Raw genomic sequence first — 24,259 nt, forward strand, 5'->3', positions numbered from 1 at the left:
TTTGAGCTGCTGAAGTCTGAAAATAACTGTTGATGGCAGGACAAACACTTAAAAGCGGTCTTTATGTTAAACAGCTCTACGCAGCGTGTCACTGGTTTAACAGCTGTCTAATTGGCTGTTTGCAATATTTTCATTACTCATCATCTTTTCATTCTCTAACGAGAAAAACAAAAGTCAGGACCCTGTAGAAATATTGAGCCAACATGGCTGCTCCCTGAGCGCCAGTTGCAGGCCGCGCCGCCTCTCTCTCCCACCTCCACGGTTGACGAAAAAGCGCATGAAATCGGAGAAAAGGAGGTGTGTTTGAGCATGCGCAGACGGTGCTCGCCGCTTAGTTATCCCGTTTTTTGAGGAGCCGAGCTTACGTCACGGCTCGTCCACAGTCCTGGAGCTTGAGATCCACCATCCACTCATGCAAGCAGAAGCACGGGGAGGCATTGGGGCTCCGAGGGACTAAAACGCTTTTACTTTTTACTTTTTCTTTTTTTTGTTTGGCACGGAATGAGCTGAGCGGAGCCGGCGGCTGAACTGCTTCTGGACGTGTGGATGATTCAGGTGGCATGGTGTGGTGAAAGAGAGACCCCAGCAAGCCCAGAGAGACAGAGGTTACACTGTGCATCATGTTTGAAATGCCGATAATCAATTAGAAATATACATGACTGTGCTGCTGCATTGCCTATAGCCTCGCTGGGCTGTAGCAAGTCTCCGTTTATCGCTGAAGCCCGTCTGAAGCGGCCACCGTGCGGGGCCGAGGGTGCAACTGAACGGACAATCGCACCCGGACCATTGAAGGGGTTCGGATGAGGTGGTCGATCGGGTCGTTAGGTTTTAGAAATCCAGCCAACTTTTCCTCCATTCCTTTCTAACAGCGGTGCCATCGAGCATTGCTCAGGAGATGGCGATGAGGTTGTTCTACTTGGGATTTATACTCTGCTTGGAGATCACATCTCCTAACGGTGCCACCGTAGGTAAGAAGCCTGTTGTGTTATCTTGCATTGTGATACTCGAGAAAGCATGACCACTTTTTTTTCTCCCCCTGCAAAGCATCTGTGCACAGGCCTGTGTTCACCAGAGTTGGAGCCAGCGCCGCAAATAGGTTGTCTCCATAATAACACAGTGTGCCACAGCAGTCTCCTCAGAGGGAGAGGATCGATAATTAGGAACGCCTGTGATCAGAGAAAGTAACGCTCAAATAAGCAGCGCGCTGATCATTTTTTGCCGTAAAATCTGTCTGCGGTTTTTTTTATTTTTTATTTTTTAGCAGCGCTCCTGTTCAGAGCAGACAGAATGGGCCTGCCTGCCTGCAGACACTGAGGTTATTCACTGTGGGTATATTCAGCAGGTAAAAATGCAACACTTGCACGACCCAATTCAACAAAACGACATCATTCCTGACTGCGGGGGGAGAACAAAATACCCCCTCTCTATTTCCCAAGAGAAATACAATTCTTCATATTGTCCGTGTGGCTACAGCTGATAGCCACCATTCAAACCGTTAAAAAAAAGCCCACTACGAAGCAGCACGCTCGAGTTTTCATTACCAAACCTGTGGGAGTCGGATCAGTTTTCACGTTTGTTTTGGCCCGTGTGAAAACAACAGTTGTGTCTGCTCGTAAAGGTATAATCTTAATGGCGCGGCTTGTCCCGACGTGCGGCGTCAGTAGCTGCCTGGGAATCACAGTTTATTAGTGACAGCCAGGTCCTGTCTGATAGTGAAATGAATAGTCGTGCAGTTATCCTCTTACGTCCCGGGAGCTCCTTAATACTCCCGAATCCCTGATAGTAATAATGAGATATTAAATGCACCATCGCTCTCGTGACAGTGCGTCGCAGACCTGTTGAGTTAACAGCTTGCTGTTTCTGTCTTGAGAACTTGAAGGGAAACAGGAAGATATAAATATAGCAAATGTCTTTTTTTTTTCTTTTTTTTTTTTTTGTCCAGATAAAACTTGCTACGAGTATTTCACTTTGGAAGTACATACATAGTATTATGCATTAGGTTTGCCCAGAGAGCTTGTACTAAATTCACAGTGATAGCCTACATATTCAAATATAGTCATTCCAGAGCCCATTGTAAGTCATCCATAATATTTTCTAGCTGGTAAACAGTGGAAAAAGTCATCCACTAGTCCTGATGTCCCGTCCAGCTCAGACCTGCCAGCCTCGTGTATGGATAAATATGTGCAGTATCAATCTGACAGTTCAGTTCACTCTTTCAGTCCATGTTTACTGTGACGTCTGTAGGAAAAGTAACATATTACGTCCTTAAGTTTGGCTAATGCCATTCCAAAAACTGCTCCTGCCCTTCTCTGTGTTGGGAGATGTTATATAAGTTTCATTACATTTTGATGGAGGCTGTTCAGAGTGAAAGCCGTAGCTGAGGTTACAGAAGTGGGCAAGCTCCTCCCACCTCCTCCATCAGTATGTAACATCTGGACACAGAGTGACCATTAATCCAACTTAGATGTGATGGCAAAGGGGGGGGGGGGGGGGTTTCCAACTGAAGAGCTCGGGGTGAGAGTGGTTGAAGCGAAATAAACTTGAAGACTCACTTGGATACTCTGACATGTTGTTACATAAGAGGCCGTCAGGGATGGAAACGATATATGTGTGTTATGTCATTAGTAGCGTTGGTTTATCAGCCTCGCGTTGGAGCAGTGTTGGTCCAAAAGGGTAGAAATGGTCGAGTGAGTAAATACAAGCCCCAAGGCCAGCTACTTGGACCGGATTTGTCTGGATCACCACTGAGCCACAGCATGAATTTACGAATGAGAAAGGATTAGCGAGAGGAAAGTCAGAAGGCCATAGTTAACAGTTAAACATCTGACAGACCCCTTTGTTTGTTATTGATCCTCTGTGGTTTATTATTGTTTCACTTAAAAGTGTCATCCTTTAAAACTGATGATATCCAGTCCAGTGCTACACAATACTGAGAGCCTAGTTCTCCTGAATCCATGATTATGAGGGAATATGAAGATGCGTCATGAACACAATTTGAATTGATGCTCCTTTATCATTCATTGATTTATACATCCTTTTAGCAGTTTATAGATTATCGATTGAGCTACAAATAGGAAGAAAAATGCAAAAATGTTGCCGACAGTCTCACAGAGCCCAAAGTGACATCTTCAGATTTATTGTTTTGTTCAACCAACAGGCCAAAAACCCACAGATATTAACTCTCTAATAACAACAAGACAAAGCATCAAATAGTGACATTTTAGAAGCTGGAGCCATCAATGGATGGCATTTGGCTTCATATTTACTGACTGTTTGGAATTATATCATCAAGACTTCCATGTTGGATAATTTTATGACCACTGAACTTACATATAAGATCTCAGCAACCTTTAGGGGCGGAGAACTCCTGTTGAGGAGACGTGTAGAACTGGGTCAGAGGCTAAAGAGGTTGAATTCCTGAGGAGCCTACACTCTGTTTGCCTGACCTTTTTAATGGGACCTGACTTAGATTTTCCTCAGAACTGTCACTGGAAGCATCTGCTGGAAAAATTCAGCATCCCTCATACAAATTCAACAGGTAATAGAACTTGGATTGCTCTGTTCAGTCCTTCCAAGTGGAGGTCACTGGGGAGCAGTTATTGTAACCTGTACACCTGAGGCTGCCTGCTGACGCGTTCTTATCAGGTAACACAGATAATCCCCAGAATGGTTTTCTGCCATTCAGAATCTTCCTGCAAAGAAACATGGGATTAGAAAAGCATGAATTATTTGGAGTGGACTTAAGCCAATGTGTCTGTTTTTTGTACATTCTTTAGCGTCTGAGTGAAATTGAATGTAAAGCGCAGGTGTTTTGCATTTTGGTCTTGACTGAGTGAAAATACTTGTGAAATGACGATAGCAGACGGTGGGATTCTTGACCGTAACTGCAGAAAAGATCCCCTTTTTATCCCTCTACTTCCTGCACTGCATTGCAATCAGCTGTGACTAGAGGGTAAAACCAGCTTAACATAAATGTCTTCAGTGTTGTTCCCCACATATTGAAGGCGTGAGACTGCAGATGAAAGAGTGTTTGTTGATTGTGAATAGCAGGGGTGTACTGTAATTGGTGTTTTCTGCTAGCTACATCACTGTTTACCCTGTTTAGCTCCTAAGACCCAAAAAAGGAACAGATCGGCTTCTTTAACAATAAGGGAGCGTGGGTGTGTGTTAATGCAGCTCTGTAAGATTCAGTGGGTTTTTCTAGCTGATATGATCAGACTCGCTATGCATTACTGCTTTCCTTTCCTGCCATTAATATGATTTTGTCCTTTAGAAATTTGCTTTTTGTTAACATGCCACACATAGCATGTCTTTAGACGGGGACATACATAGATCTGCTTTTCCTTGCACTTCATGAAGAGAGTATACAGAGTTGTTCAAATGTTGCAAAGGGTTTCAACGTTTGCCTGACACCTCGCACAACTGTGAGAATACTGGCTTTTTGACTCCTGTTGTACTGTGACATTATTAATGGTGAACTCTTCACCGGATGCCTAAAGCTGACCACACACACTGTGAGTTCTTGGAGACTCTCAGCTGCTAGTCTTTGTGCGTTTGGTTCAGTCGGCTTTTGCCAGGTCACGCTCACATATGCCCCAGATGTTGCTGATGTCGCTGGCTTTGTGCTTGACAGGAGAATCGATTTGATCGCAGGGAGCCTTGGTTGCTTTCACACCTGGTCAGAGGAAAGGATCTGATATATGGAGATAAGACTCCAATTTCATGGACTGGTGCAAAGTGTCAACACTGTTCAGTTTCATCAAAGTAGCAGCTATAGCTCGCTTTGTGGTTGTATATGACCAAAACATTTATGCTAACTGTGTGGTAAGGATATGGGCACAGTTTAAATGTTTTTTTTTTCTTAGCATTTGCCTTTGTTCCTAGCTGTATGTGTGTTCCTGTGTTTAGTAGATGTAGAGAAATGGAAAAAAAAAAAAAGAAAAACAGAATCAAATTCTTTGTATGTGTACACATGTTTGGCCAGTAAAGCCGATTCTGATTCTGATTAGGTCATTGTCACCCATTTTCCGGGATATGATCTGATGTGCTTGTTAGGAGTGAAGACATAGCACTGACCGTAGGGTTGGACGATGTGATGATATCATGAGGCAATATAAATTTGCTGCTGTCAGAGATTTTGCCATAATGTTTATGCTGAGGTACATATCTCTGGATGGATTAGACCATTGTCGATAGCGTTGGACTGCTTTGTTGCAACATTGGATTTTCATATTAATTTAGCATCAATGTGATCAGGTATTTTTGATTACTGGGGCATTTAATTTGTTGATCTGTTATTTTATCCATCCATATACATCCATATCCATAACCAAATTCTCAACTTATTTTCCAGAAGATTGGTTATGTCACAATATGTGTTGAGAAATCACGATAAAATCAAATATCCTGTGAGAGTGGGTTTTTCTGGTGACGTCAACACCTCCCCAATTCGATCTACCTTGCTGCGACTTCAGTACTTTTAATCTGATCATTTGCAACTTCTTGATCATTTGGTCTATCAGATAACTTCAGTTTGCAGCTCAAAGCAACTCTTTTCTCTTCTATCACCAGCTGATTTACCTGCTGTCTGCCTATGTGATATGCTTTGTGTAGAATTCCCTTAAGTACCTGAAAAGGTTGAATAAACAGTATACCCTGTGTTGCCATGAAACAACCTGTACTGAAAACATATAGACTCAGTGCGTCCCTTAAAAGCTTAATCGGACACCACTACTTAAAACCTTTGGGTACAATAACTTTTAAATTCAGGAAATGAGCATTATATGAAAAAAAAAGATTTTTTTTATTTTGAAAACTATTTAATAGCTGTTTTGTAAGCTTTTGAGTTTCTATTTCCTTGTATGTTTCTGTTATCGCCTTAAAACTCTTCTGCATGTCACCAGGAACTAGGTGGATGTACTCTGTGGTTCCCGACAATACTATCAAGCCTGAAGGGTGTGTAGTCTGTGGTTGCCAAGGTCCACCGCTTTTATGTAAAAGTAAAGTTGGCCACTGAAAGTTTCCAGTACATTGTGATATTCTGTTATTTGTAGGACAACCATATGTTGTATTAAATGACTCATGGTGGACAGTGAATGCAGCACTTTCAGAAGGTCCAGGGAGCATTAAAGCAATGTTCAGAGCTCTTTATGTATCACACAGTTAAGTTTTAGGTTCTCACTACAGAACAAAGAAGTCATCTGTTAAGATGTGAAGTGGATGACAGCTCATTTGTACATTGTTTATGAGTCATTCCCAGCAAGTATGAAGCCAGGAACATTCCTCCCTCCTGCCTCTTTTAGAGTGAATTTAATGTGGGATTCATAGAGATGGACTTGCATAAAATCACAGAAACATGTATGGCCTCTTATTTAGAAACATGCTGTATCTGTACCTTATTCCTGTAGTACCTTCAGAGGCATGAGGCAAGGCAGACAATGCAGGGACTACAGGGCGGTATGTGGGTTAGCTCTCACAATCCTATTTACATTTATCTTTATGTTCATCAATCACACTCACTCATTGTATGTCTTTTACTGTGTTGCCTTTTATTGCTCTGGCCTGTGACATCCTGCAGTGCCTCATCGGGTTTCTTCTGAGGTCACAGCTGCACCCTTTTGTTGTGCGATGACACAGAATCAAGGCTTTCAGGCACTGGAGTAGGTACTACCTCAAACTCAGGCTTCTGCCGTTTATGCATGTTCAACCTCTTTGAAAATGGCTGCTGTGGGTTAGAACTTGAATAGCCTATGGATCCTGTATGTGCACTGTGAGCTGGTTAAAGTGTTCCAGTGCTTGGCTGTGGTTTGGCTTGACACAAAGCTAAGTGGTTGTTTCCACTGGATGAGCACTGCACAGCGTGGCCATTGAAGAAGTTCATTCAATGGCTGCAGCAGTGGCCATTAGATAATGTTCATCGCACTTGTTCTGAGCTTTCTTCCCTCGTTTACCATATTATTCCACAGCGTACATCTAAAAAGCTCTGGTTTTGGCTAAAAAATAGTCTGCCTTCCATCTGAATAAGTAATACAGCACAAAATTCAGGAATAACAGATTCCCTCTGCCCTCCTTCTCTTCCCTGTGGTCCTTGTTTGGGTTTAATTGTTAATCATAATGCATGGATTCTTGCTTTGAAATCATGCTAAACTGAGCACAGAGAAATCACTTCAAACTTGACCTCAGGGGTCTAATTACTCTGTAGTCTGTTTGCTTTTTTTCACTCCCTGCAACACCCTGGAAGACCCAAGTTCCACAGTGGAGGACCAGGAAGGGGAGAAGTGACGGGTGATGCGAAACAGTCCTGTTTTATTTCCACTTTCTCCTTGCACTGCCGTTGTATGCAGTAAGGCCATCCAGACTCAGAGTCCCATTTATTTATTCATTCATTCAAGTCATTTCACATTCCCATTCATACTGTTATCTTTTAAAAGCATTTAATAGAATCCATGCTCTGTTGCTCAGCCTAGAAATCACCCACAAGGGGATTGGCTTGGTTGAATGCGAGGATGTGCTCAGTGTTGGAGGCATGCTTGTGAAACAAAAGTAAATTTTGTACATCAGTTTGTTTGGTGAATATTCCAGCTAAGTCTGTTCTGTGTGCATTTGGATGACCGTTATTAGCATGTTGGTGTGTGGAGTTTTTAACTCAAGCAAACTTACAATAAATATTACAGCCGAATAGAATTTTTAGAATGAAGCAAAAGAAACAAGTAACATGTAAGTTTCCCTTGAAGTGAAAAGCAAAGCTGTTTGGTTTCTTTAAATCTCGCTGCTCGTCTGTAACAGATTGTCTTCTTGAGGCAAAGCTATACACATGAAATCAATTAGAAGGTGCTGGAATGTGCTGCATGAATCTGGAGTTGATTTGTCGAGCAGGGATGGCCATATTGAGAGAGACAGATCAGGGGAGGGGGAATGTGGGTCAGTGTTGTGTCCCAGCTGGTGATGGTGTCTGGAGGCCTCCATCACTTGGCTGCTGAACTGGTGCCACAACACCATTTACTCACCCATCCCACCCCATCCCATTCCATCCCGCAGAGTTCCCTTCGAGGCTCGAGATTGTTTTGTCAAGTTTTTGGATTACATAAAAAGAAAGCAGCACCTTAAGTTTTCTCTTGTAAATGAAAGGGTGGCCTTGAAAGTACTTTATTCTTTTTACTAGGCTCTCAGGAGGGACGTTTCTATAAGAGCCAGGCTCTGTGTACGTTTATGCATTTGCTCATTCGCTCGTGTTTAATGCTTTTTGCCATTGGCAGTGTGCACTGTTTAGACAGCGCAGAGCTCCAGTGGGGCTGAATAAGGAAATACAGTGTGTGCTCCATACAACTGGCAGTATGCTCAAAACCAAACCAAGTCAGCCAACTGGAGCTCGAGCAGCCACATACTAGGAAGCAAGTCAGTGATTTATAGCATGGCGTGTACGTCAACTCAGGATTTAAACATTTGTTCAGGCAGTCTTTCAGTGACAGCACCAGAAAGGAGCTTGTAAGTCAGTTGAGCCTCTCTTACACCATCATGCTGAGCCCTCTATTTTCTGAATCAATTAAAATATAGCAATTTAAAGATGAAGGCTTTGTCTCAAGGTTTCAGCAGTGGTGGAAACCCCTGAATGGATCTTTTTTTGAGCTGGTAAAACAGCAAGCGACTTCACTGTGATTTCTTGATTCGACGAGATAAGGAGGAAAGACAATAGGTTTAGAGAGGGTAAATTCTAATTTTAGCCACAGACATCCTTGAATGTCTCCTTCTCCATGTAAGAGCTTGAAAACCATTGGGGGGAAAAAAGAAATGAGATGTTTAGTTGGGTAGAAACACTAATCCCATGTCTAATGGACAAATACTCCAGACATTTTTACAGAGTACTGGCCTTCAGGCATTCTGAAGCTTACAGCCTCAAGGACTTTCTCAAAATTCATATTTAATGCTTTCGCCGTATTGCGCTGCCGTAAAGACGTTTTAAATGAAATGCACTGTCAGTGAAACATATTGTAACTACATCAGAGCGACAGAGAGACTGGCATTTTGGTTTGTGTGGAAGACAGCTCTCTTAAAATCGTGTGTGTGTGTGTGTGTGTGTGTGTGTGTGTGTGTTTAAAGAGCCAAATAAAGATATTCGTACATCGTGTAATTTCTCTTCAGAAATAGAAACTGTTTCCTGTAGAGCTTCCAAAGTTGCCCTCATTGGGTAATGGTGTGAAATTCAAAACTCTTGAGGGTTTTAACTAAGGCTGAGAAAGTTATTTTTCTCGTTTTTCTCCTCTCTATTCGATGTATTTTTGCTGTAATAGATACTCATAGGATGATTGTTTTTCTCAGGTATGGAGGCAGTAGTGTATAGCATGCTAGTCTTACTTTAAAAGATGAGGATAAGCAACAGAAGATTTTTTTTTTATATGATAATCCTCCTGTTTTTGTGGATATAAGGCTTGAATGCTGTGGGATTTCCTACCTTTATTCACAGCAGTGTGATCGAGTTGCCTTTCAGCTGTGACGGGAAATGCTTTAGTTGGAAAGGCATTATCAGGAGGGGACTCTGATGGAGGCGAACACACTGGTCTTCTAGGAGTTCCTGTAAGTGAAGTATGTACCTTGTTTCAATGGATTGGTGTGTGCTGTTGGGCCAATCCCAGGGGGCTAAATAAAGGCCTTCTTCATTCCCTTTTGTAGGTAAAGTGGATCTAAATGGTTCAACACCCCAGCCTCATTTGGACCCTCCAAAAATTGTCAGCATTTTGGCAGCAAGTTTGGAAAGAAAAAGCAACTTTGCAGACTGAATTAACAATTCACATCTCTGTTTGAGATATTTCAGTGGGCTTTGAAAGAGGGCTGGTGAGGGGGAAGGCTGCCAGTCTTTTCCCCCAGTCTCTAACCCCTCCTCTGCCACAACCTCCAATTAGGCTCAGAGGTTCTCCCCTCTGCGGTCATTTCATGCTGGTGTGTGAAGCGATGATAAAATTAGAACCCGCAATGTTTTATTTCCAGTTTTATGCCCACTCACAGGGAACAACTGGCTCAGCCCAGCCGCTTCACACGGGGACCAGAGAGATCCAGAGAGATGCCTTCACATAGCAGCCCGTCAGAGGTTTCAATGCTCTTACTCATTGCAGCTTAGGGCTCAGTCAACGCGGCTGGTTGTTGGTTCTTTGGGCAGATTAAATGGCAGCATATAAGTGCAGGCAAATCCAGTGTATTTTCCACCAATACAAAATGTACCAGGATGCAAAACTAACAAGCTGGCCTTGGGCCATGGCTAACCTCTCTCTCATTCCTTCATCGAGGGGTTGGGTGTGTTCGTGTTAAACTGATTCAGCCGCTGGTCTCAATCCATTCTTTTCCAGCTCTCGTTCTCACTCTCATCTTGAATTTTACATCCTGTCACATTCTTATGGCATTAAATACGTCTTATGGCATGTCGCGGCTGAGTTTAAATCTTATCCTCTTGCATCACTTGAATTCTGTTTTGCAAGCATTGCCCCTGCCATTGTGTGAAGAGAAGAACGCTCTGCATGTTAAAATCCAGCACGCTCTCTCTCTGTCTTAATCTCCTCAAATATCAAGGTGTTGTTCACATAAGGAAAAGCTGTGATCTGATTCCCGCAACCCTTTAGCTTCTAATTGTATTTATGAAAACATGACACTCAGAAGTCTTAGTGTTTCACTCACACATCACTGTCACAAGAAAAAAGACCAGGGTCTAAAGCCCTTTAGTCTGACAGTCAAACGGAACGTGATTGCAATGATACACTAGCCTCATGCTCTCTTGTGATTTCAGTCACATCCCAGCCCCCTTGCGGTGCACCCCCTCCCCACCAGCCGCCCACCCCAAACACCTCTCTGCCTGCCAAGTACGTAGGGAGGCAAGTCATCCAGGGCGAGAGAGGGCTCAGTCCCTGCAGAGAATCAGAATGAGACCTTTGGTGCTGTCCTTTCCAGAGCGTTGCTGCACAACACTACTGTAACAACAACCTCCTGCCTGAAATGGCCATTGTGGTCTTTGTGTGTATGTGTGTTTGTGTGTTTGTGTAACATTTTTGACCACTCGCATAAAAGGAAGGATTTCACTTGTATATATTTGGCAACCTATTTTCATTCTTCCTCAGACTGAGAGAAAATGTTGCCATTGAACTTCAGCATTCTCTGTTTGAATTCATGTTCATGTTGCATCTTAATTTGGCCGTGTTAGTGAAGGATTATCCCACTAATGAAGATGAAAATGTGCTCTGACTCTCTTCAGTATTGCATACGGTCTTTAAATATTTTAACATTATGTGTCATTTGAAGGGTCAATTCACCTAAATTACACCTAGTGGTGTGTAGCCATGACGATGGTTTTGGTTTTATTTATCCTGTTTTTGAGATATTTTCTTCGACCAGCCCAGTGGGTGACTAGAATTCCATTGATGGTGCTTAAATTGTTATAATCCAAAGACTTCACTGTGACCAGTTTTCATTGAAACCTGGAAAAATCGAATAGAAACTCACAGATCGAGCAGATAATCAACAGTGAAAATAACATAAATATGCATATATTTCATGTTGCGAGCAGCACAATAGAAATTCCGTTCTCCTCAATTGTATTGGGTGGAGGAGGAAATCTTAACGGGGCAAATAAAACCAAAACTATGTCCATGGCTAGATACCGCAAGGGCTGAGTGAGAAAATATGTGGTGTTTTTTGTAAGATACACTTTTAAATAAGCGGCAAATTCTGTGTTGACAGACTGATGCAACACAATGTAGGTAGAGCTCCATTTGAACCTGGGTTTTTTCTGAGTGTGGCTGAGTTAAAGCATGTCAGCAGTGTCAGACTGCTGATGGGTCATGAGCGTTGCTGTGGTGCTGCTAGCCTGTGGTACACCTCAACAATCTGTGCTGACTTACTGCCCAGAACTACCGCGCTCTGCAGTTTCCCATGGCTCAGACGGTGATTGAATGCCCAGTTATGTCTGCGCTGTGACACATGAAAGAGCCTCTGTGGTAAAAGTTGAAAAACACCTTAAGAGTAATTAAAAAAAAAAAAAAAAAAAAAAAAAAAAAAAGGCGGAAAGAAATGAGATGTCCGTAAGAAGAGAAGAAAACAACAAACAAACCCGGAGCTAAAAGGCACCACTGTTGGTTGTAAACATGTAGAGGAGGGTTTTTTTTCTGAATAGAGTGTGCCTGTGGGTCCTTTGATACAAAAACATCATTGTAAACTTAGGTTGACCCTTCCATGTTGCTTTGCCCTGCTAAGTTAAGATCTATGCTGCTCGAAGCTGGAAATTTCCTATGGACATTCTACACAGAATAGTTGTTGAGGAGCGCTTTAAAAAAAAGAGTAAAATCACAATTCATTAAAAAAAAAAAACTCACACTCATGCTGCCACTTCTTAGATTTGATGCTTGAGAATAACACTTTTACTCTGTAAATGTATTAGTGATTGAAGAGCATTTCCAGCTGCAGTCGCTTTTCATGATGACACATCAAATTTATTCCTTTTTCTTCTCCAGCTCCCAAAACTGATGACCATCCCAAGACCTGCAGCTCTAAGCAGTTTGTATGCAAGGACCAGGTGACCTGTATCTCCAAAGGCTGGCGCTGCGATGGAGAGAAGGACTGTCCAGATGGCTCGGACGAATCGCCAGATATCTGTAAGTATGGCTACATGAAAGCAGCTACTAAAACCGTCTCTCAGCGGGCTTGTGTCCTCTGCTATTTTCTCCATGTTCTCTCCATGCTGTTGGTTGCGGGGCAGTGACGAGTGTTTCTGCTTTTACTCTTCAGATTGCTATTCTGCAAATCAACCTTTCATTTCATCACAATGTTGCTGCTGCACGTGATGTTACCTCTAAATGGCTTTGAAGAGACAACAGCACAATGTTCAGACAGTTTAATTTGGGGATGTATAAGAGGGTAGGTTATGCCCTTTCTACAAAGGACACTGGCTCACAGTGTGTGCTCTGGCTGCTGTGCTGAATTATAGCTCTAATTATGCAGCCGTGTTTAGTCTGAATGTTCAGGGATGTGTCTGCTCTTGTCTGGACTCTTGCAGGATCTGCACAGTCCCTAAGAGTCGTGTCCCAGCCACTGACATCTGTCTGCCTCTCCATCCTGCCGCTCCATCCATAAACTCTCCCTTGTAAAAAGCCTTCCCTCTGTTTATATGCGGGTGCTAATGGTGATTTTACTGTCTGCGTGCGCCACACCTCACATCTGTCATGCCACAAGCATTCACACAATAGTCTGACATGCAGAGACAAGCAGCTGACACCCAGCATTAAGGGACTTGTTATTGTGGGTGAAAACACAATTAAGTATTAACACATAGGATTAGGGACTGGAAATGTGTGCGATGGCTGAGGCTGACGAGATGTATCGCTATGCTGTGGTCATGGCCACATAAAACGCTAACTGTAGGTGCTGGGGAAAGTTAAAATTAGTTGGAGGCCCCTCCCACTCACAGGTCAGCTGATCTCCTCCATGCTCAGAGTTTTGCTGCATTACTAATGTATAATTTTTGAAATGATTCAGTCTGGAGATGAACTGCCAGACACTTTCTGATTCAGAGCTAAACCACAAAGGTGAAGCTGAAGAGAAAAACTTCTCTCATCTCTCTGTCACGCTCTTATAGATATATTGATTCACGCAGATTTTACGGTGAGAATTTACCGCTAACAGCTTAACTCTCTATTTATAAAGTGTACAATAAACTTTGTTAAAATGAATAGCTGAAGGATTCTTTAGAAGGAACGAAAAATGAGCAGTTGTAGTTTTGTAAATAACAGCAAGCACAGAACATGAGCAATTTTATTTAAGTGCGACCCACATAATTCACCCAAGCAAGCTGCAGCCATTCAATTCTGCCCCTTTTACCAAGCAATTGAACTGAGTGAATTTTCCACAGCACTTATGTAATTTGGTGACACAGACAATGGTGTGATTCATCTTCTGCATGGAGAGATGGAGAGTGGTGTTTCACCAGAACATCAAGATATGTTCTGCTCAATTACCCGCTTCCCATGGGCCCTAATCTGCCTGTCACTTTACCTTTAGTGAAGGCGCTTCTCTATTCATGTGAGTTTCTGAGGCAGTCATAATAAATATCTGTTACTGCAATTAATGCACTTTTTCTCCGTACACCGTGAATGTGTTTGCAGTCTAACGAGCACAGTCAAAGGCGAGACGCCTTTAAAGTATCACAATGAAAGGCAGCCAGACTGTGATTTTATCCACAGTCGTTTAGTTGATCCGTCCATTAAATGTGAGTAGTGTTTGGAATGGAGGGCTGCAGATAAAGCTACGGAGTGAATGGGCCTGACCCAGCATGGATGGAGACAGGCGAGTTTGGAGGATTGTGACTCTGAAGGTTATTTAAAATCCTGCTCTGACTCAAAGGAATTTAAAAGTCTTTTTCTTTTTATCCTGGCCTTTCCATTCATGGGGTGAAACACTTTGCAGGTTATCAGCCTGGTTTCTCCCCAACGGAAAGGGGCAATCTGACCGGCATGCTGTAAACAAGGCTGCTCACAACTGAGCTCTTATGGAAATAATAGATAGAAAGGCTGGCCAAGAATTGATCCAGCTTTGAGGAAGACTGAAATCTGGATCAACTGGGGAAGTTTTTTTCTGTTGATGTTGTTTTTGATTTTGAAAGCTCAAGGTGTCACCTGTTCATCCGCTGCTCTCTTTCATCGGCCGCAAAGTTTACAAAAGCAGCCGAACTTTCTCTTTCAAACTTAGTTTATGAAAGTCGGAGAAATCCAAGAAAATTCTCTGCTCTCTCAGCTTTTGCTCCAACATGCCCCCTGACCACAGTCTAGTTTTGTGCGTTAATGTTGATGGGAATTAGAGCGGTGCATGCTGCTATAATTACGACATTATCTCCAGTTCAAGTTAATTACTAACTACAGGCTTGGTTTACAGAGTAGAGTACTCGTGGAGATTTCGCAAGGCAGAAACATTTTCCTCTTATTTTCTTCCTCTTTTTGTCTCTGCTGTTCCTCCTCTCTCCCTCCTGCGACTGTCTGGCCGTCCCTCTATCTCGGTACGGGATCGCCCCACAGTCTGACCGTCATATGAATCAGAGACTGTGACAGTGCAGATGATGCTTGTGGCCAACATGGAGCTTTGTTTCTTGGATAGATTCGTGTATCATTTGAAAAGGGATCTTGTTAAAAGTGAAAATAAGAATCTTCAATCCTCAAGCTCAAGTGTTATGGTGGAAACCACACGATGATGATAGCTAATTTGGTTGAAGCACCACTTTTGTTTCTGGTAAATCCCACCTGTTTTTGTTTACGATGATCATGAATTTACTTGCTGTCAGGGTGGTGGGTGTTGTAAACATGTGCTTTTGTCTAGAGTGGATCTTTGATCTACACCTCTGGTACCCATGCTGGAGGAAAGTGTGCTCCTCAGTATCACACTGTCTGGAGCTCTAATTGCCTGTCGTTTCCAAACCATTCATCTGGGCTGTAATTATGTTGAGGAGCTAAAGACAGACTGCTGCCACAGTAGTGGGGTTGTAACGTTGCATCACATGAGGCGTTGACATGCTGTGGTTGAGGTGGCACTTGATACCAGGGGTCAATGTTGCGTGTCAGCATCCTTAGCTGGGCTTGTTTGTTAGAGGGCCACTGAAGCAGAGTGATGTGGAGGCAGATGTATGGATTCATGTTTTTGCACATGGACCTGCATGACTTGCCATCTAAATGGGTCGGTGGGGGTCTGGGCAGGTTGCCAGCTGTAGAACCATCATAGTCCTCAGACCCCCATTGTGCACCTCCCTCTTACAGCCCCCCAGTACACAGTCAGATAGCCATCACCGGGTTGCCTGTACAAGCCACTGTCTGCAGGTGTGACCCTGCCATCCTGTCCAGGGGACTGCACTGCCCCCCCACCCCCCACTGCATGGCTTCAATTGGTTTCAGACAAGCCAGTTTGCCTCAATTACATACAGGCTTAGGGCTCAGGAAGTGGTTGACACGTGCCCTCAGGGCAGGAGTTTATGCTCTGTGTATCTCGATGATGGTGCTCCCTGCAGGACTGCTGCTTATGTTATATGGTATGTTGTTCAAGTGCTCTCTATCTAGCAGAGATAAAGTGATGAAGGAGAGGCTGTTTGAGTTGTTCATGATGTCGTGTGTGTGTTTCATAAACCATAACATTGGTTCTCTGTGTGCACTGTGTGTTATTTTTTATTGGGATAAAAAGGTCCAAGTTAGTATCAAAAACATGAATGTATGGAGACATATTGCACTGGAAGGTTCTCTGTCACTATGCACAGTTTCTGCTGTTTTGCACCAGTGTCAAATCAGCACAATGTATTTTTTTTTTTTGTTATTGTTTGTTTCTTTTCAGCTCTTCTTTCATTTCTCTGCTGAGTTGTGGAGAGATTGCTGTACTGTGGTCGTGACACAACAATTAACAGTAATACCAATTACTACATTTTTGAAGATGTTTTGACTGTAGTTCTCTCGAGAAATCTTCCATCTCAGCCTATCAAAATTTTAGCCTTTAAACAAACACAATTAAAAATTTCTAACCATTTTGTCATGATACTGTAGTTAAAATTAAAAGTGCTGTGTCACAACTTACATTTTATTTCACAGATCTGTTGGAGCAGTTGCTGTAAAAAGCACTGACTCCCTGTCTGTATCCCAAATCTGTATGCAATTATGATGCTTGCGTGAACCGCATTCATTGTGGTTGAGCCAGCGAATGGGAACAGATGTCTGAATAAGCCCTAGCATGTAAGCACTTTCTCCATCATGAGAAGTGCTTGCCATGAAGGAATCCCTTTCATCATCCAAAAAAACCCAAAAACCTTATGCAACAATTGTCTGCCCCTAATTCTCTGTTAGAATTTTTAGCCTCCGATTTAGCATGAAAATGTCCACAGGAGGACTTCTAAGCAGGGGGCGAAATGCATTTTAATCATGCAAATACACTGCCTTTCTTTTCCCACGCAGCACAATCGACTTTCATTCAGGGAGAGAAAATGAACCGATAACTCAAAGTAGTTAACACTTGCAAATGACAAGCCACTCCCTGTACTCGGACTGTCAAGCTGTCATTAAAGTTGTCTCCGTGAGTTAGTAGAAGTGTTACACACATAGATGCATGCAAGTTTCCTTGTTGATGCCTGAAAGTAATTTTGAGGAGATATACCTTGGAATGCAGTTTCATAATGAAACTGAGGGACCCTTGACCGAAGAGGCTGAAAGTATTTAATGTAACAATGGCCAAATGTGGTCCCTGAAATCCAGACTCCTTTCATTAAACTCTTGTGTTAAGCTTCCAGTAAACATGTGACTTAATGTCATTTGCTTTCCACAGAACAATTTGCACTAACGCCCTGAATGCTCCATCAAAGAGTTAGTCTGATGTAACAGTGTTGGCACCTCGCAACACACAACCATACCATGTCCTTTGGCCCTCATGCACTCTGGCACATGTCAGTGGATGCCATGGCCTGGGGCCGAGCCGGTAGGGAGGTCAGATGGGAAGATTGAGTTATCATCTTTGTGCAGCTGCCCGAGGCGGCCGTGGGCCACACAACAAGGTTATCTGTCCATCTCTTGCCCTTGAGCCCCCTCTGGACACTGGCCAACCCCATCCTTTGTCCGGCCCATCTGACTGTCATGCCTCAGCAGCCTCTCCAAGACAACCAGGAAGAGCCGACTGCTGAGGTGGTGGGATGGGACAGAGGCATGGCGCGATGGGGAGAAGGGATGATCCTACAGAAAAAGCCTTTTGTATAGGAGAAAATGAGCAGATTAGCATTTAGGCTGCGGAGGAAAATGGAAATGGCTTTGTAAACCTCTGATCCATTTTCCATAGAAACAGCCTTTTACAGTGAAGTTGGGAGGGGGGTCCTTTCATAGCCTGTAATCAGTCGTGTAGCTGTATTCGCAGGGGGCACCAGGCAGGGGCAGGAGGGTCTGTAGTGGCAGTGGTTGACACGCTGCTTCCACAGAGGAAGGAGCAAAGCCCTGTAAATCCCTCTGGTCTGTGGCCCTGAGCCCTCCTCAGCTCCACCGGCCTATCAACAGACAGAGAGCACAGGGCTTTCTCACGCCACACAGGCACCACTTCGCTTTCTCTGCTGTCTCCTCCACGCCCTGTCTCCTTCTCTCCCTCCTATGTCCCACTGTCTTCCTCTCTTTCAAAGCAGGTGAAGAAGCTAGACTCTTGTCTTCTCTGTTCCTCATATCTCATCTCCAGTCCTTCCTCTGGTGTAATTGCCTCACAGTTTTCCCCTCTGGTTGCAGATGGGGACCTGCTTTGTTTTTGCTAGCTGCCTCTTTGTGTGCTACTATGGGGAAATGTTCTACAGAGCATTTTATACAGCGACAGTTTGTTTGCATTTGAAGTGAGAGAACATACTGTGGCAACAAATTTAACAGACTTAAATGTTTGACCAAGCAGGTACACACATTTAATAGATTTGTAATGCTGTTTTACTGGAAGAATCCAGCTTTAACTGATACTCCACCCAAGCACTATCTTTTAAGCGTTAAACACTAAACGCTACAGGAGTTTGGGGGTTTTTTAGAACTCATAAACGTGTAAACTTTTCAAACCTACGGGGCGTGTTCGATACTCAAATGATTGAGTTTGGGTGGAGTATCACTGTGACATTATCCTTATCACAATCTTTGAAGTATGCTTTTGTCTTTTAACCTTCATTTAACAAGGAGAGGTAAAAAATGAGATTAAAAATCTCCTTTTCACGGGAGTCCTGGCCAAGTCAGACAGCAACACAAAAATAAATACAAATAATTATAAACAGATGCAAAACAAAAACAGACAATATTACATTAGAACATCCCAAGATACACATGTAGTAAATATTTTTTACTATGTCAGCTCAGCACTGTGCTGCGCTGGAAGAAAAACTAGCACATTAGGTTCTTCCAGTGAGAGCACTACATGTGCTGTAAGCCCTGCATGCTGTGGCCACCTCAGTAGGGTTGTGGTACAGCCATGTGCTTGTTGTGCACACTGCTGTAAAGGGTGATTCCAGAGTGGTGAGAGTCAGTCAGTGGGCAGGCCTGCCTGTCACCCCACACAACATATTTATTCGAGCTGACAGCAGACTTTATGGGAGTCAGTCAGGGGCTGCCATGGAACCCGAAGAGCAGGAAGAAAAGCAGGCTTTTATGCTCAGGACAAAAGATCGACAGGGGATCCAAATTTAAGGTCATTGCATAACTGCGGGAACTGAGGGATGGGGGATGGTGGGGTTTAGAGGTTGAGGTGTTGGAGGGAAGCACACTTGGGGAGAGAGTCTTTCACGTCACAACTTCGATGCCTAGTGCTGGTCAGACAAGCTCGTGGAACCCAGAGCCGACTGCTCTCTGTATTTGGGGAATTATTTGGAGGTGGCACAGGCAGTGATGCATTACCTAAATCCACACTGTGCTCAGGGGAAATGTTTTATTGTCTTTGCACAGAGTCATATTTCACTCCACAGACAGCATACTGCAATAAGAGTTTCAATAAAGCTGAACACAAGTTCTATATTATGACTCACAGTTTGTTTTAATAATGATGAATCCCAGCATTCATTTCTCTAATATGTGATTCATAGAAGAGACTAAGAGCGAGTGATCATGCCACAGATTGGAGAAAGATTTTAACAATTAAGATCCCCGAAGACACAGTGAGAATATGCTAATATCACTGTTAGCTGATCACACAGTTTAGTACAATAATGTAATTATCCTCACTCTACCCTCTAATAGGTGTGAAGGTTGTAATTTTCCCCTCTTTCTCTTTGTCTGTTATCCACTGCACTGCCAAGCTTCTTACAGTTCTGTGTCTCCAAGGCTGCCAAAACCACAGAAGAATCTGATATCCCAGTGAAGCAACATGTTAAATTATTGTTAAACCTTTGTTCTGTGATAATTATATCCCCTCACTCATATAGCAAATTCTATAGCACCTGCTGATGATACTTTAATCCCTATTTTCGACTGAGCATTTCACACTGTGTTATCCTGATTGGCATGTAAAGTTTCCAGATATCGAAATAATTTTTTTTTTACATGCATTCACTTCTCTTTGTGGTACCTTATTCGTAAGAATTTGGTTTCTGCACTGAATTTAGATAGAAAGTGCTTTCAGGGAGTTTCCTGCGAATATAACTAGAAGCGGTTTCACGTCTCTGTGTTTGTGGTCGCATACAGATGGAGATGATTATCATTTTATAATCTTATCTATGTTTTATAGAACTTTTAAACAGAGTGATATTGTACAAAGGGTAAAAATAACAGCAAAAGTAACAAGAGAATGGGAGGAAATGTAAGACACTGCTGGGCGACAGATCTTATCTTTCAGTCTTTAACAAATCCTAGCAGTTGATTTTTTTTATATATTGAGAGCAAAGAGGCACTCAATCAAGGTATGAGCAAAGGAATCCGCTGTATTAATTGTGATAACAAAAGCATGGATAACTTTGTCCAGAAATTCTAAGATAAAGCTCATTTTGGAAATGTCATTCTCATGAAAGAAAGTAGGACAAAATAAATAAATTCACTCTAGTCAGTGTTCAACGTGTATAATTCTATTTGAACTAAAGCAACCTGATAGATGGAGGAAAAAAAATTAATTAAAATAGCAGAAGAATGTCCTGTTGTTAAGGACTGCTGTTCTAATGATGATACATTCTCTTGGTTTGTTCTCTGTATGCTCCAGAAATGATTACATGCTGCATTCAGGTATGCAGTAAACTAGACGTTGTTCTGAGCGTGCTCACTATCATCAGCTCCGCTATGTTCTCCCTTTTCCAGCTGAGCATGAAAAGAAGAGAGGAGAAACAAGAGGAGTTGTGTTTATAGCAGGGGCTGCACCTTTCCACCGAGCAACAATGTTTGAGAACTAATGATACGCAGTTTAGATGAAACATGAATAGAGACCCAGTTATTTCAATTCTTGTACTCCTCAGCATCAGGAACAAAGAGAGTTTGGATGAGACTTTGACATCTATACGGGCTATACAGCCAGTTTGCTTCTGGGAAGTTAGTTGGCTTTGCCTGCAGCACAGGGGACCTCGATGTAATGATCTTTCAGTTCAGAAAAGGCTGCAGACTCGATGAATCATGTATCGTAATGTTGCCTCACTCACACCACATAAATCTACAGATTGATAGTGGAAGGTGCCAAATGCCAGATGCCAAAAACCTTTACGTCATCAGCACTTGGAGAGATGGAGTGTTGGCCACTTTGTTTGTGACAACAACTGAATTCTGGTCTCCAGCAGTGAAATGATCTTGTCTGTGTTCTCTCTGCTCCAATCTTAGCCAGGTTTTATGAGAGCCATTTAACTTAACGTAGCTTAAAAGGCCGTTTAAGTTTGTGTGGGGAAACCAGACTTAAGATTCAAGATGTTTCATAATGAACAAAACATGGAATTGGTCGCAGTGTCACAGAGAGTAATTGATGTTATGAGAATTTCTCCAAATCTCCCGCCAAGTAATTTGTGTGGTGGCATCTTTTTCTAAAACCTTGGATAAAGAAAGCGGCTTGGAAAGGAAGCCATAGTATTAAAAGTTAGATTGATCATGGCAAAGTTTCTTAAGAAGAGTTTTAACCACTGCCAAGTGGTAACAAGAGACATGCAGAACATTTTCCCAAGGCATCACCTTATTTCTTCCAAAAACAAGACATTGTTCTCATATGTTAAAACAAATCCAGCCAGGTGCCATGTATAGACTACAACGCCTACAGAAATAAAATGGCAAAGTTTCCCACATGAACGCTGCAGCTACAGAACAGTTTTGAGATATTTCTGAGACTTGAATGTGTATAATGCGTGTGTAGGTGTGCATGTGGAAAGAAGAAGGTCTGCTGTATTCTTTCCCTTCAGATTTGCACAGTAATGCTCTGCTTCCACTGACGGATGACGCAGGAAATGGCTACTGCCAGTATGAGGGGAGCTTATTGTAATACACTGCCAACAACTTCCCAAACTGGAGCAGGGAGTACAGGGCTCATCTCCATTGTCCCTCCTGCAAAGTTATTTAATCCTCCATATTGTCCTTTCTATTTAGTTATCTGCTGCTGGTCCCTATTCAGCTCCTGCCAAGATAGTACTGTGTTGTGGAACTCAAACGATTATTTCCGGTTGTTGTGTATTGCTGGCAGTTGTTCGTTTGTTTCCAAAGAACTTATTCTGTTGCTGCCCGGCCAGTGTAAAGGTAGGAGTGTGTGTAAGAGAAGAGGTTGTGCGTGTGTGTGATGGAAAGTAGAGTTTGTGTTCTCGCTTCACTCTCTTTGTGGCTGCATTGTGTGTAGGCACCTTGTTCCTGGGAGAGGGCAACACAGACGCTATGTCAGTTAGTTTATCTGTCTCCCCAGTCCTCACGCATCTCTTTGTCAAATGCGCTCACATGTGTGCACAGTTGCAAAGACGCAGATTTGTGCAGTAGGTATCATTCAGATGGCTTTTGGTAAGACTTGTCTTGTATAACGCAGAGAAAACTGTTGACAAATGATAAATCCTTGGCAGGGGTTTCATTTCCTGTGTGCATGGCAGTTTATTCCTGGTACTGCAGTTTATGTAGAAATCCCCAGGCTGGCAGTTTATTGAATGTAAATCAGGCTGGCTTAGAGGCAGAGGCTGTAGGAGGGCTGCTAATATGCTAGCATCCCCCACATGGTAGAGGTGGTCTCCCTCTCCCTAAGCCAGATGTATTAGAAGCTAATTTTGTAATTACCACACAGGCTGCTGTGGTGGGATCATTATGGAAGCACTTGTCACTTAAAGGTACTTGTTTTTACAGAGTTATATTTTATGATCTGTGTGTGGTTACTAATCTCTTGAATGGATAGAGAGGACTCAGTGGGAATGCTTGTGGTTTTCTGCTGGGGCTGCTGACATGCAGGCAAATGTTCTCCTCGCATAAACGGTAATGCACATCAACATTTTGATTCTTTTAATGGAGACCCCAATAAGTCGTACTGGATTTTTCTCAGTGGCTTTACAGTCTGTACAAAATGCAGTACGACCAGACTTAAGTCCTCAGAGCCTCACCTCAGGCAGAAGTGCGGGTCAAATGAACTGCTTTTTGGCTGTTTAATATTCAGACCTTGAACACTTTGCTTGTGTGTGTGTTAGATTCTGAAGGAGGCATCTGAAACAGGTTTGCAGCTCAGACTGCACCTATTCAAATATCATCCTCTCAAAGCCTCTCCCTGCACCGTACCCAACCCGCAGAACTCCACAGATCGTTTCCTGTGAAGGAGGTGAACTTTATTTTCTCTGCTTCGAGTGTTTTTCTAAAATGGGTCAGCAGATGTTAGAGAGAGAGAAAGGGAGAGAGGAGGAGGAGGAGGAGGAGGAGGAGGAGGAGGAAGAAGAGAAACAGCCAAAGCAAACTGTTTGCTCTGCAGTGTGGGCTGATAGGAGAGATAGAGAGAAGAGTGGGAGAGCATGAGGGGAAGAGACTGCATCTACTGGTCTGATGCTGGTAAAAAATCTGCTTTTTCTGGACCAGATGAGATCACGTTGTGTTCTTTGCTCTCCACACCCCATTAGATTCTATACATATCTTTTTCGGCGTTGTTGTCATTACCATTGCTTTTGTAGTGTTCTAATCATTTTCCCTCGATCTCTGCTAAATGAGCCAATTTTCAGACCATATTTCATTGCTTTGGCGTATGGCACACATTGAGAGCATACACAGTAACTGCATACGCGCACATATGTTACATAATATTTTGCTGTGTATGACACGTGCAGGGAACATTCAGGTTCTCATGTGCTCAAAAGGCGTGCTCTGGTAGAGGGTCGCCAAGATTTTACAGTTCAGAGTTAGATTTAACCTGTTGATTGTTGTTACAGTGCAGCAAAACTAGATTGACATGCAAAAATTATTAGACAAGGATGTAGAGAAGGTTGTTTTCTACACTGACTTTACTTTTAATACCGATTGATGATACTGTCTTGAAAAAAGAGAAGAAATTCATTGATGAACTTAAAGCCTACTGCAGCTAGTACGAAAGTAAAGCAACGTTCAAAGTAATTATGGGCTCTGATGAAGATTGGGAGCAAATTGACCTTGGGTCTTCTTTATTTAGCGATAGCTGAATCTACTGTGGTGAATATAAGCAACCTAAACTCACTGAATCTCACAGAGGTGAAAGCGAAACACTCAGAATGAAGTTCCTCTTCAGGCATTGATTAAACGCTTAAAAACTCATCTGTGCTCATCAAAATGACATTAGAGGATGAAAACAAAATGTTCACACCTTACATTGTCTTGGAGGTAACTCT

At 42.8% G+C, this 24,259-nt stretch overlaps 1 protein-coding gene across 2 annotated transcripts in view; it reads left to right on the forward strand.

The window, feature by feature from the left end:
- The first annotated feature begins 398 nt into the window (after positions 1–398).
- LOC143326848 (low-density lipoprotein receptor-related protein 1-like) overlaps positions 399–24,259 on the forward strand; it is an 83,588-nt gene continuing 59,727 nt past the window's right edge. For both annotated transcript variants that reach the window (XM_076740832.1, XM_076740833.1), the window contains exons 1-2: positions 399–968; positions 12,489–12,629. In XM_076740832.1, coding sequence (XP_076596947.1) covers positions 896–968; positions 12,489–12,629 — 214 coding nt within the window. In that variant the 5' untranslated portion in view covers positions 399–895. The remainder of the gene's footprint in view (positions 969–12,488; positions 12,630–24,259) is intronic.

Source organism: Chaetodon auriga, chromosome 10 (genome assembly GCF_051107435.1).
Source record: "Chaetodon auriga isolate fChaAug3 chromosome 10, fChaAug3.hap1, whole genome shotgun sequence".
NCBI classification, from domain to species: domain Eukaryota; kingdom Metazoa; phylum Chordata; class Actinopteri; order Chaetodontiformes; family Chaetodontidae; genus Chaetodon; species Chaetodon auriga.